We start from the raw sequence: 14636 nt of genomic DNA, 5'->3' as shown, positions 1-14636 counted from the left end.
AACTGGGCAGTGCCAGCACCTGTCCACAGACATTCCCCATCTTTTGTGCTGGGTCTGAAGATCTCTGCGGTTTGAAAATCCACAGCAGACTGACTATCTCAGCCCTGCAGAGTCTCCTGAAATCAGATCATTCCCTGAACTACATATTAACATTCTCCTCTTTATGCTTTTCATTTTAAAAAAGCAAGGAATGGTTTGTGTTCCCTTCCCTCAGGGCTTCTCCCTTCTGCCCCTGTAAGAGGGAGGGATCACATGGCAGTGCAGAGGCCTTGCATGCATTGAATGAGCTTCAAAAGGACATTTCTGTGAGGCCAAGTATTGCCCTAACTGCACAAAGTCCTCCAAACTTGCTCTGAAATCAAGAACAGACAAAAAAAGACTACATTAAAAAATAGCTAATTCTGAAATGAGTGTCCCATGGCCAAAAAAAACACCATGCCAAGGTTTGTGCTTCAGAACACAGCACTCAGCCTCAGCCCTCTTAGTATGCAACTGAGCAGCAGCAGAATGACATGTTTGACTTTAATCCTCTCCCTGCATAAGCACACAGTCAAGTGGCTGGAAAAAAAGGGATAAAGGGCAGCCACTAACAAGCTTTTAAAAATGAAGGATGAAGAAATTACCTTTTTTTTGGTTGTTATTCCTTTGCTCTTAAAACCAATGTGAAAGTGAGCACACCAATGCATGCAGCACATGTGCCTGGAACCGCTTTCTGCTGGATAAATCCCTGCACTCCTTCCCTCATGCTCCCTGGAAGATTATCTAAATGCTTCTACTCCAGAGCTGTTTGTGACAAGCAACAGTGTCAGGGCATTTGTGTGTCATCTTTTACCTTTGCCAAGTCTCAGAGAAGGATTTAGCTGTAACCAAAATCCTATTATCAGGTATCTCCCTGATGGACTTCTGTACTTGGGGACATCTGAGATCCCATATCACAGTATCAGAGACCAGAAAACCAAGGCATTTCTAAAATATTAGATTTCACATTATTAAAAAGCACAAACTAACAGCATAAGCCCTTATGCCTAAAAAGTAAACAGCACAGACAGAAATTAGGTATTTTTTCCTCTTACTCCCCAGCATGAGGGTGACTTTGCCCATGCAGGAGAGGAGGCAGCCAGGAAGATTAATTGCTTCTTTCAAAAAAAAAAAGTCAGACCCATCTCAAAAAGAATTTGAGGTGGCAACCAAGTACCATCCTTCCCAGTGGAAAATATAAAAGGACTCCAATACTAATGCTCAAATTTCAGCAGCTCTGGCAGATGCAGGAGTTACCAACAAAGGCTTTTTGAGTGGCAAGCATAAAAGAAAGAGCAATCTGGTAAAAGCACACAAATTACTGATATGGATCCAAACCCTCACAGAATTTCAAGGTTAAATACTAAAGTAGATGACTACAATCAAACACAGCAGAAGGAAAATGAGCACACACTGACACACTGAAAGAGAAAAAGTATCTTCTTCCAGTCCACCACAAAAACAGGTTGGCAAAACAAAACCAAATATGAGATTCTTATGAAAGAAACAGAAGGTGACACAGAAATTGAGGCTATTACAATTCATCTGTAGCTCTGCATGTTAATCACAAATTGCAGCTCATTTCACAACACCAAAACCAGGAGAATTACAGGAATGGTCAAAATATATATATTCCATACAGTTAAAAAATCATCCAAGGATTAAGTCTGGTTGGTTTACTAGAGGGAAACTGATGTTCTCTAGAGAACAGCTGCTAGTTTTCTTCCAGATATCAAATTAAATTAGCAGAACACAGACTCAAACCAAAACAAGGTGACTGAAACTTTTGTATCAGGATAAAAGCTTAAGTACTAGTTTAGAATTTCTCAACAAAACATCTACCTGGTTCAAGAAACCTCTCCACCATATACACAGAGAGCTTGGAAGATTTTTCAAGGGTTTTCAAGTGCAACTACACCCACTTCAGCAAATCTGGCCAGCCAAACAAACACTGGCCACCACTGAGACAGGACACTTCGGATAAATTATAATTCCACAACACTATTTCACACCCCTTCATTTAGCCAGGTACCAAGAGGTACCTTGGAAATCTCATCAGCACACAGAGAGCACACAATGGTCACCCTCAGAGCTGCCATCCTCAGACTCAATGCCCATCTATAGAGCAGCTACAGTCATTCAGGACTAACTGCAAAAACTCTTAAAAAATCATTTAGAAACAAAGAATTAAAGAGGAAACTTTTGATAAAAGACCTTCGAGTTACATCAACATCTTCCACCTTCAGTGAAGGCTTTGGTTAGCAAATCCAATCCAGCAAATTCAGAACATGGTTCCATGCTGGTGCCTGGCTCAGCAGCTCCCCTCCACTGTCAAGGCTGTAACCCAGCTCATCAGAGATGGGAAAGGATAATGTGATAAGCATGGCTGGAAGCCAAAGGGCTGAGACTCAGCCATCACTTGAAAAGATACTTTTAAGCCCAAAATATTCAAGACACAAAAATAAGGAAACAGAAAGATGACAGCAGGTCCCAGGTCAGCATGGGAGTGAGACTCACACAGGCACTTCCACACGTGTCCTGATGGCTCCTGCGCCAACCCAGCCACACAAAATAGGAAGCTGCTGAGCCAGAATCCCATCACCAGGAGTGAGAAAGGGAAATGGGAAAGCCAATCTGCACAACAAAACCGAATAGGCGGGAATCTGGGGTTCAGAGGATGCACAAAACCCACCCATGTCCAAACATCTACCCAGCAAAGCCACGGCAGCAAAAGTAACAAGGCATGACTGGGTTTGCTTTGGTTTGGGTGTTACTACTGGGAAAAGGGGAAGAAGTGGACTTGATCTTGGAGTTCTTTTCCAACCTTAACTCTACATGGAATGAAGTTTTACCCATGGCAGAGCTGAACATTTACCCCTGCAGACTGTATGGAAGTACACAATGCCTGGAAGCAAAATGCCATCTCCAAGACAGAAGACAGAAGGAATTGAAGAAATTCTTTTCATATTACCAAACCCTGGGTTTAGGTAGTGACCCAGCCCATAGCTCAAGTCACAGACACTATTTTACAGAAAGGCATCTCTGAGTTCTCCATCACTTCAGCTAGCTTCTTCACAAAAGGGAATCAGTTATATTTTGACTTCTGAGTAGATGGTTGAGAACAAATAATAAAATGGAAACTACTACTGCAGACTTCAATAGCACACCAAAAAAAAAAAGCAAATAAAGATGCAACTTGCTAGCAACCAGAGTATCTACCCCTCTCTTGTTTTCAGACAGGGTGAATGATGAGGTTTGCAAGTCCCCTTCGGAAAGAATCAGAACTGACAGGCTATTTTCCAAATTTAAAAGCCCCCGCTTGGAGAAAGCTGGACTACAGAAAAGCAGACCAACATGTGAAAGGAAAAAAAAAAAAAGACAAAAGCAAATCTGCAAAGAAACAAAGGAATCTTCTCTATCCTTCCCAAATTTAACTTTCTTTTCTAGTTGTTTTTTTAACTAAAAGAGGAAGGGAGGAAGGAAATGTCAAACATCAGAGTCATACAATGAACTATCAGCTGTTTCCCAAACCAAGTAATCTGACATATGGGCAGAAAGAGACCGGGGGGAGGGTGGGCTGGAGGAAGTAACAACCCTGAGCAGAGTAAACTTTGGCACGGTGAGTTAAAGAATGCAGTTCCGTTTCTTCCATGATACAAAAAGCTGCACCGAGGGCTCAGAACATTTCTGTGCTCTACATCTGAGCAGCACAGCAGCTGTGTCCATCCCTGCCCTGCCCAGCAAAGCACACTTTTAACCCATGCCCACCCCTGCCTCACACACCTCACTCCCTTCCCAAGGGGATCCATCCCAGGCTCCTGCTCTGGGACAGGGAGGCAGGAACAGCACAGGAATCCCATTCCCCAGTCCTGGTTCTTCATCTGTATCCTCATCACTGACATCCAGTGAAGCCCAGCTTGTCAGGAACAGCCAAAATCCCTCAGCCCTTCAAAACCCACCACCTGGAGAATCCTGGTGTATGACTTCTGCAATATGGAAAGCAGTAAATAAAGCCACTACATGACTGGTCATGCAGATTCACTTTGCCAGCTCTCACTGTCATTCTTGCAAAGACAAGAACCCAGCACCTCCTGCCAGAAGGGAATTATGGAAATTCACAGAGAGGTCCAGTCAAAATTTTATTAAAATACACATGGAAAATTAAATAACCAGAAACACAGGGCTACAACTGAAAGCAGCTCTTTCAGAATAAAGTAATTTAACCAATTAACCTTTTCTCTCAGCAAAGAAATTACTTTTTTATAAAAATACTTGATATGGCCACTATAAAATATTCCTGGAATTAATTTTGTGTCTCACCAGAGCCACCTACAAATCCAGTAACATTGCAGACATACATGAAGTGAGACTCATAAAAGTTCAACACTAAGAGACTGCAGATATATTTAACTAGGTTTCAAAACTTCTTAGTAAACCAGAGACTCCTGTAAGTAAAAAGTCAGCAGTCTATAATGTAAAAAACCAACACATTTTGAAACTTACATCTCATAGCTGTCAGCTATGAATGCAACGTTATCAAAAGCTGGATGTTTGCCAATGCCTGGTCAATAGGTAAGGAAGAGTTTTCCTTTAAATTTTGCTTTCAATCCTCTGTTCTCACAAAATATTGTATTTTATGGGCAAATATGGAGTCATAAGAACAGGCAACCACAAGGCCCTGACCACAGCATAGCTCTTTTAAAGCTAAAAGATGAATGAAATAAAGTTTTACTGAACAAGCTTTAAATTTCCTTCTCTAAGACATGGATTGTGGTTACAAAGCCACTTTGATCTCTATTCAATCCACGCCACTGCCAAAACGTGGTGGGGAGAGAGGAATGAGGGGAACAGAGCTGCCTTGGGAGACAAAAGGGGGAAAAGATTTTCACTAGGTCAGTTCCACACTCCAGGCTTAAATATGAATTTATGGACCTTTCTGGAGTCACCAAGCCATAGAAGAAGAGTGAAGGGGGAGGGACAAAAATGAAATAGGGGGGGGAAACCCCCAAATTTTTCATCTGTAATTATGATTTTCCTAAACAAGAATACACTATGCTGCAACACTGGCTGATTAAAGTGCCTCATAAGAAGTGATACAGAAAATACATGTGTCATATTTTATTACTTTTGTCATTTTAGAAGCCTGGCCATTTTTCTCCATTTTCATAAGCTGATTAAATACATTCCTTAATATAGGTACAAGGTCATTGTGTACGTTCGAGCTCATCTGTGTTACTCACAGAAATGTAAATATTGCCTCAGGGCACCTTATAAAACAGCACCACACAATAAAATTCCCCATCTCAAAGAAACAAAAATAAGGACACCACTAAAAGCTCGAGCCACATTTCCACATGCACTACTGCAATTCTGCTCATGGATTAAGTCACACATGACTCAATGAGAAATAATGTATTTTTACGGATTAAGGTAGAAAGTGATAGTCAGAATTCATCAAATTTAATCAAAATTCACATCACAAGTCAAAGGAAAGACTGCTTAAATATTTTACATTTGTGAATAAGACAGCTCCTTACTGCATGAGAAAGTGCTGAGAAACCTCCCAAAGTGAAAAGCTAAATTTCCTCCCTGGTATCAGAGTGGGTTTTGCTCAGCCCTCATTATCATTTTGCAGTGTTGGGATCACACTAATGCACAGCTCTGTAACCAGCTGGGCCACAGCAGGAAACAGCACAAGCTGTCATTCCCAGTATCCCAGTTCCCTTATCCCTGAGCTGTGCGCTCACTCCACTATTATGTGTACAGGGAGCCCAACACCAGCTTCTAGTCACACTCTGAGGTCTGCAGAGCAGAGTATTTTTATTAGTTGGTTTATCTTTAAAACTACATGCTGATGTCAGGGAACTCAAGGAAAGAGGATCTATTTTTAAAGCAATACTTCGAGCTCAAAATGAAAGCGGTGAACAGCCTGGTCTGAGGAACAAAGATGGCCCCATGTAAACACACACTCCTTATAAGCAAATCTTCTGGATTTGGGTTGGGATCTTCTGTTGGAAACACTTGTGCACTTTTAAAACTGGCAAGTTAATACTAAAACAAGCATGTTTTCAGTCAGAACGGTATTTTTGCTTATTATTTGTGTTACTATGGCACCAACAAGATGCAAATGGCACCGTGACAGACTCTACACAACGAAGTGCACGATTCACGCACAGAACAGTAAATGAACACACACAGACTCCAAAGTTTTGTATAAACTACACTTGTCAGCCTTAACAACAGTGGGAACAGCCCAACCACCTATTCAGTGTTACTGGCTGTCCAGACGATTCCACACAAGCTCAGGAAAAGGGGTTTTGTAGGTCTGTGGACATCAACAGCTACGATAGAACAACTAGAAAAAAAACAAAGGACGTAAATTTATAATGAGGTGATCCTGGCACACACTGGAGCCAGCACTCAAGGAAAAATAAAAGGCAGAGAGGAAGCAGGTGTAACAGCAGGAAGATGATGAAGGAACGCAGCAAGGTGCCAACCATTCCAGTCACAGGATGCGAGAAAAAATTTGTAGGTGCATCCCTGCTCTGATCAGAATAAAATCCAAACCCTGATAAAAGTGTGCTGCCACACCTAAGGATGCAAAAGTAGACTGGGGCAGGTGGGGAGGTAGATGTAATTCCATAGAAACATCAAGGAAAGTGGAGACAACAGGTGCATTCTCACCCAGTGAACAGGAAGCTTCAAACCAGCCCAGGTGTTCACCCCATCACAAAGTGCAACAGCCCCCTAACACTGATGGGGTTTGGTATTTAAAAGCCCTGCACCTGCATACATACATATCCTTTCATGTAATGTTTCTGAGAACTAGAGAGATGAAAAAAATAAAACAAAATTGGTAACATTTCCTTCTTCATCTAATGACCAAAGTTACTGAAGTTAACACACTCAGCAAATATATCTCATATGCACCACACTTATTTTTTTTTCCACCGAAGATCAAAACCTTCAGTTTCTTTAGATTTTCTTCAAAAGAACTGCATTGTCCAGAAGGAAAATAATAGAAGAAAGGATTAAAAAGTTCTATCTGTAGATCTTTCTTTATTCTTTCATATGAGGAAGCGCTCTCAGAAGAAGGCAAAAAAATTCAAGATCAAATGAGTCAGGGTGGGGAGGGTGTTTGAGAACTGGGGTTATGATGTCAATTCTGTATTAAGAATGTAGAAAAATAGAAAAATCTATTTCCAGATACTGTTACAGTAAATTAAAATTCTTGTTCCTAAGGTGTAGTTACCTAGGACTTTTTTTAATACATCACCCTAATATTGGAGTATGAATTTTGTTGTGTTGCTGTTCCCAACAGCCATCACACCACTGGACTCGCAGCGCCACCAGAACCAGGACAGAGTCTCTGAGGAAGGATTCCCAGCCCCAGGACATGTGTACATTCACAAAATACTCAGGATTTCAAGGAAACCTCACTCAAATATTTCTTAGTGATTAGCTTGGGCACACTTAGTCTGAGCTGCAAGTGTCACTCCTGCACCCCCTGTTTTCTTTGGGAATATTCCAAAAAAGGTTGGTTATCCAACAAATCCCTCAACTCCCCTCCTGGAGCTGGACATGCTGGCTGAACGTCACTGTCCCAATCTCTGCAAATCTGGGTATTTTCCCTTCAAACCCTCTCCCTAGCACGTCCCATTAATCTGTCAAATACTCTGACAGGACATAATAAAAACCTACCACTGAAGTGATTTAAAACCTGAAATAATCTTTTATGAGCAAGAAGTGAACAAGCTTTCTAATGTCATCTCTCTACTTTTGCCTTGTTACCTAATAAAACGCAGAATAAAGATAACTAAATAATCAAATACTTTTACACAACTTGAGAGGTTAATTCCATTTCTTAATTATTTATGCATGTAAATTCACACCTACATAAAATTCCAAACAAGCAAGATAGACACTGTGCAGTGCTGTAACCTCCAGCATGCCAAAATCTCAGCCCACTGCTCGAAGCACTGCATTTATGAAAACACAATAAGCAAGGACTACTGGTTAATTCAGTACTACTGAAGGCATTGAGCAATCAACATTTACTATGAAGTCCTTTACTGACAATTATGCAACACCAAGGAATAGCTCACAGCAGCCTCTACAACCTTCACTTTCTGATGCCATGAAGAACCTTTAGGAGAATAAACCAAATGCCACCTCAGGTTGCTTTAATTCCTTTTATTTTATTCTGGAAACATCAACAGAACTCACTGATCAAAGGGGACAACTTCTGTTCCTGCATGTGAACTGCAAAAAGCAACAGTAGCAACGACCTTCACTGTTTGTAACTTTGCCTTTTAAGCAAGAACAAACACAATTCCCATTGCCTGGACCTTTCTAGCAGCCAGTTTCTGGAGGAATATACTTACACAGGAACAAGAGACATCTTTTACAGCAGCTTCTGTAGCCTGGTCTCACTTCCCAAGAACACAGTAGTGCTGTTTCCAGCATGAAGATTCCTACAGTACCAAATCTTTCTACCCCATGAAAACTTCTCCAAATTGCAGGTCATTCCTGATGCCCTTGGCTGTACTCTTCCCAGCTCCAGTGTATCCCAGTGCTCTGCAACTTCACCCCAATTTCCCAAGACTGACTTATGCCTTTGGATCCACCATGGCAGCAAAGACAGACAGTTGAAATATCTTCATGCAAGCCCTCACTGTCACATGAGTAACCCTTACTCACAGGAAAAGCCAATTAATTTCTCTAAGACTACTTTTATGATTAAGGATTATTCACAGGAATACTGCTTGCCAGTCGAGGCTGAAGTTTTAATACAAAGCATCTTACCTCAGAATACTTTGTCTCTAAACAGTTATTAGACAGCTCTTAATTAGTATTTAAATAAACTGGCCCATACAATGGCTTATTAAATACTGTTTATCAAAACAGACATTCTTTTCAGAAGCACCAGCAGACGTTTTGACTACAGCAAAAAAAGAGTGAGGATAAATATAATTTTTACTACTGCTGTTCTAGGAGCAGCAAATTCAGACAGAAAGTGTATTTTTAATGAGCAAAGCTATTATATCTAGCAGATTAAACAAGTTATTATTTGAGGAGTACTGTGATGCCAAAGATACAAACCAGCCCTTCCATCACATTACTGGGAAAGGCTCCACGCTTAGAGCAGGGCTGGGGATGTCTTTGTGCAGGCTGGCTGGGAGGTTTTGCCTGCCAGAGCACACCAACATTAACCCATTTTCCAGAGTGGCACTGGATCCCCGCACTGCTGGAGAACACCACACACACAATGATGCTGCCAAACGCTGCAATCCAGAGGCACATTCCATGGAATCCAGCTCCGCCAGCCCAGCACCACCCCCAGCACCTGCACAGTCAAAGGTAATTTTAAAACCTTCACTTCAGACCGTGCCCTCCCCTCAGGTGACACATTCTGAGCCCAAAGCACTGAGGGCCTCCACACCTTCTGGACACCACTGATAAAATAGAATCAGCTACTAAAAGCTTTTAGTAACTCCCATCAAAAGATTCAAAAGCAGCAAAGGCTCCTAATCTCTCTAGTGCCTACAGTTGACAGAAAAATAGAAATCATGAATTGTTAAACCAACCCAAATCCACCACAGCAACCAGACAGAGCTGGCACAGAGCTCTGGCTTCTCCTGGGCAGGGAGACAGCATTCCTGCTTCCACAAAACAAATGTCTGTGGTAAGGAATATTATTTAACCATGAACAAACAGTATCACGATAGACTATAATTATTTCAGAACTGTAATTCTCCAGTCACAAACATTTCTTTGTGATTCACACACAAAACAAAGCCTGCAATTGAAAAACCCCCAACTTCTAATAGCAGAATCAATTTTCAAAATATTTGTAATCTATCTTGCTCCTAAAGAACGAATGGATTCCCACCAACCACTATACCGACTAGATTTTGTTCTGTTACACTGAAAAAGTAAACGATTAGCAAAAGCTTCTCTAACTACTAATCCAGACTACTGTAGCTTTAACACTACATAAATTTTGAAATGTATATGACAATCTGAGGTTAAAGGGTCAGTGGTGCTGGCCACATATTTCCAGTCAGTGTTTCCGTTTTCAATATCTTTCTCTGCTACATAAATCCCCAAAAAACCTAACACCATATAAAATAAATCTTCCTAATAGTTTTCATATAGGCTGCATTTTAAAAATACTACTACTTGAGTATTTTTTTTTTTGTAGACCCAGAATGTAATAAAACCAGAGTTTCATACACAGCACCACATTTAGGCACAGATACCTCCCACAAAATTACATGGAGATTAAAGGGTTGCACATTAAACTCATTATTGTTATTAAAGCCACTTGCAAAAGAATTTTGTTAAACCATTTCAGTGATATTGCACACCCATTTAAAATTGAACATTTCCCTAGCCTAGTCAGGTGGGAGAAAAAAAAAAAGCAACCAAACCACAATAACTATGAAATAGCTTCACTTTATAATTTATGCTAATTGCATGCCAACAATTATTTTTACCAGTGACAGATTTGCAGATTGCAACTGCAGGAGAAGTTCCGCCTCTCCAAACACACACTCCAGTCTGCATTAATGAACGGGGACTTCACAACTCTTCGAGAAGCAAACCCTCCACTGCCTCCCTTCCACAATCAGATACGATTGTTCCCTTCATGCTTCCCGATTTATTTTCCACCCTGGCTAAGAGCAGCGTAGTCAAAATCACCATAACAATCCCCCAAATCACCCCTCCAGCATCTCGATACACAGAGCACTGCTACATATTTATAAATATTACTACATGCCTTCAAACAGAAGCACCGATACAAACTTACATAACAGTTCAATAAAAAGGCAAAGTAAGAAATGTATCATTTTCACAGAACAAGCTCTTGGAACAGTTTTCCAGCAGCGGAAGACGACGGCTCTCGTCCCAGATTCTTAGAAGGTACGAGCAAAATATACACCAAATATATGTAGATTAAAAAAAACCCAAAAACAACCCTGAGACAAAATAACAAATATACTACTATAAAGTTAAAAAAACATAAAACAAAGAGCTTGATCATTTGCATTTCTAAATAATTTCCTTTCTTTTCCCCCTCTCCTTATTTTCATAAGGGAGCTAAAAACAATCTCTTCCGTTCTATCAGAAGAAGAACATATGTACCCACCTCCAATTCTGGCAGAACTCTGCAGCGGGGAGGGGGCACCCACCACAAGCCTTTCACACATGCTACCCCCAAAGTTGCATCACAAGGTTTTAACTCCACCACACCACGCACTGAACAAGTCCCTCCTCCCCTCCGACATTATTCTGTAGCACTGGAAGGCTCCCTACGATCCAGCAGCCCTCTCGCTCACTCAGCTGTTGCCTAGCCAGAAGGGATAATGTTCCTGTGCGTGCCAGGTAAAATAAAGCAAGGTATTTCCAAATGACTTTGCCATTACACGCAAATTGTTTTCGTATTTTAAATTTAAACTGCCAATATATAACCAGCCAAAACTGATACGCTGATTTCTCCAACATTAAACCACGCAATCCACATCGGAAGTTCCCACTGATATGGGCAGACGGCATCTATGCAAACAATCCGGCACACTACTGTCCGCCGCTGTTGTTCTTCAGAGAAGAACAAATTAAAAGGTTGGGGTTGTTCTGGGTTTTTTTTAACCTCTTGCCCCCGAGCACGATGTGTGCAAAGAGGAGAGCAGGCTGTAACAGCAGCTGACACGCCGTCACAGGAGCTCAGAGCTAAGTCCGACAGACGATCACACTACATGAGCGTTCGCTGCTGCTGAAATGGCGTTTGTCATTGTGAGAGGAGAGAAAACCCCCCGGTTCGGTGGCACAAAGCGCACGGGGCACGGAGTGCCAAGGGAGGCGGGGAGAGGAGGCTGTTTACCAGGAAAGATGGTCGTGTGCAGGGGACACAGAGCCGTCCCCTCCCCGCTCCCCAGCTGCGAGCGCGATACACGGACCCGCAGCAAACCACGCTAAGGAGCAAAATAAACACGGGGACCGGGCCGGGGGAGGGGCCAGCGCAGGAGCAGCCCCGGGCCCTGCCTATAAACCCCCGGCAGCTTCTCCCGGCCGGCAAAGCCGGTGCGGAGCCACCCCCGGGCACCCACCCGCCCGCTCACTCACCAGCGAGAAGAGGTTGGAGTGACAGTCCTCCAGGCTGGCCCCGTTCGCCACCCAGTTCGCCGCCGCAGTCATGATCCTCGGCGAGCCGGGCCGCCACGGCGGGGCATGTCTGGGGGGACGGCCGGGGGACGAGGGGCAAGGCGGGCGACCCCCGGGGCGAGCCCGTCACTGCCCGGGGCGTCCGCCGCGCTCCGGCCCCCCGGCCCCGCGGGGCCCGCGGCCGGGAGGGGACGCGCCGAGGCCGGGGCGGGCGCGCTGTTCCTCGCTACCCGCCCCCGCGCCGATAATCCTCGAGCCGGGAGGCCCTTCTCCGGTGCAAGGGGGGGGGTCGCGACCCCCGCTCCTCCAGGCCGGGAGAAGAAGAGGAGGAAGGGGGGGCCCGGGGCCGCCCTCCCGCGCCCAGGTGCGGCCCCCCCCGGCCGGGGGTCGCGCGGAGGGCGGCGGGTCCGTGCGGGACGCGGTGCGGGCGGGGCGAGGGGGGGTCCCGGTCCCGGCCCCGTGCGGAGGCGGCGGCGGGCGGGGGGCGCTGTGTCCCCTCCCCGCCCCGCCCGGCCGCCCCTCGCTGCCGCCGCCGCTGGCTGGGCGTGGATGGTGTTTTTCTCCTCCTCCTCCCGCTGCCGGCGCCGCCGCCTCGTCGGCGCTGCCCGCGGGGTGACGGCGGGGCGGGCGCGGCCCGGCCCGGGCAGGGAGCGCTGTCCGCCCGCGCTGTGCCGGCCGTGCCCGCGGCGGCCGCAGCCCCGCGCCCGCTCTGCCTCCTGCGCTCTGACAGCAATGGCGCCCGGGCCCGCACCGCGCCGCGCCATTGGTCCGCGCCGCACCACGTGATGAGGGCCCGGGGGCGGAGCCCCGGCTCCGGGGCGCCTCCCGCCGCCGCTGCGCTGCGCCCGACGGCCGCTGGGGGCGCGCGGGAGCGGCGGGGCCGCGGGGGGTCCCTGTCCCGAGCCCCGGAACGGGATCGATGGTCCCGGCGGCCACTGACAGAGCCCCAGGGAGCGGCTGGAGCTGTGTCCGGGCAGGGTGGGCTGGATATCAGGACACGGTTCTCCCCGCAGAGGGTGGTTGGGCACTGAACGGACTCCCCGGGGACCACTTGAAAGTCACGAAGTACCACAGAACATAAGAAAACCAGTGACTTACTGGAAAAGGTGAAACAGTTTAACATTATGATGTTACAGGTTTACCAAAGGTGGTTTTGAGGTGTTTTGTTTTGTTTTTTGGGTTTTTTCCCAAATAAATAAAAAACGGGATAAGGAAAGTTACCATTTGCTGTCTCTGAACCAGAAAGAATTCTTCTATTAACCATCAGGGAAAAGCAAAAAGAGCAGACGTGCTACCTAGACATTTGGGGAACGTTTTGTCTTTCTTCGGGTACTCCCCAGGCAATGGGCACGGCCCCGAGGCTTCCAGAGCTCCAGGTGCACTTGGACAAGGCTCTCAGGAGCAGCCAGGGTGGGACTGCTGGGGTGGCTCTGGCAGGGCCCGGAGCTGCACTGGATGACCCTGGTGAGTCCCTTCCACCTCGGGCTGTTCTGTGCCACGGGCACCGCGTCTGGCCGCCGAAGGGAAGTCGCTCGGGGTGCCAGGCACGGGGGAATCACGGTCCCGGCCGTTCTGCGGATCACCGGAGGGTTTCCCCAGCACCTGAGAGTGCTCAAAGTAAATTTAAAAAGGCCTCAAGTCTCGTTCATGGCCACTGCTGCATCAGCGAACGCCGAGCCCCCTTCATAGCCGGGTTTAACACCACGTTCTCCACAGCCCCGCGCTCTCCTGAAATAGCTTCAAAGACATTGAGGGGCGTCAGATTTTATAAAGGGAGCTCGATAACACCTGAGTTACATAAACAAATGAATTTCATTCTCAATCATGATCTGGAGAAGAACCACAGAATATTCTGAGTTGCAAGGGGCCCATAAGGACCATGGTGTCTAACTCAGCACCATGCAAGAGGGAGATACTCGGTTTAAAACAGATAATTCATCACAAACAACGTTTTTGCTGTTTGTAATGACCCGTTGATTTGAGCCAGTGAGAGCAGATTTAGGCTTACCTGCCTGAGTTCCTCCCTGACTGAAGAGTTCCACAGGTGGTAGAAAGCAAATATTGTGTTTAACGGGTGAAGATATTGAACATTTCAGCTTAAGCTTTAATACAGAAATGCAGCACGTTTTCAGTGATGTGATTCAGTGGAAAAAGTTCTCACTCTGTGCCCAATGTCAGCTTTCCTTATCGTGATTTTAATCTCATTTAAGAGTTTTTTGCAATTTACTTTTCTTGGCAATAAATTAAGATTAGCATCTCTTGCAATAGCTGACTGAGTTTGTTTGGATTTACCTCATGGCAACAAATCTCTCCTACAAACAGGCATCACATTTACCTGAATTACGTACACAGAGTGAGAGACAGAATTTAAGCCAAAAGAAAATTTCCACCCAGCTCAAAGTTCTTACTCTGTGTGTGTTTCCTCTTACAAATCCACCATCCATCCATCCCTT

The 14636-nt window shown here is 45.2% G+C and overlaps 1 protein-coding gene across 3 annotated transcripts in view; it reads right to left on the bottom strand.

Moving 5' to 3' along the window:
• The window catches only part of MED13L (mediator complex subunit 13L), a 167754-nt gene extending 155451 nt beyond the window's left edge, over positions 1 to 12303 (bottom strand). For 2 of the 3 annotated variants that reach the window (XM_014253865.2, XM_005524402.3), the window contains exon 1: positions 12145 to 12303. In XM_014253865.2, the coding sequence (XP_014109340.2) occupies positions 12145 to 12216 (72 nt within the window). In that variant the 5' untranslated portion in view covers positions 12217 to 12303. Of the gene's footprint in view, positions 1 to 11170; positions 11189 to 12144 lie in introns of those variants that run through there. The other variant, XM_088064863.1, reaches the window with a different exon arrangement.
• Positions 12304 to 14636: the final 2333 nt, after the last annotated feature.

Source organism: Pseudopodoces humilis, chromosome 20 (genome assembly GCF_049639895.1).
Source record: "Pseudopodoces humilis isolate 2021_Gansu_Grassland_sample_001 chromosome 20, ASM4963989v1, whole genome shotgun sequence".
Lineage (NCBI taxonomy): Eukaryota > Metazoa > Chordata > Aves > Passeriformes > Paridae > Pseudopodoces > Pseudopodoces humilis.
The sequence above is the reverse complement of the archived record's forward strand: the minus strand, read 5'-3'. Positions and strand labels throughout refer to the sequence as shown.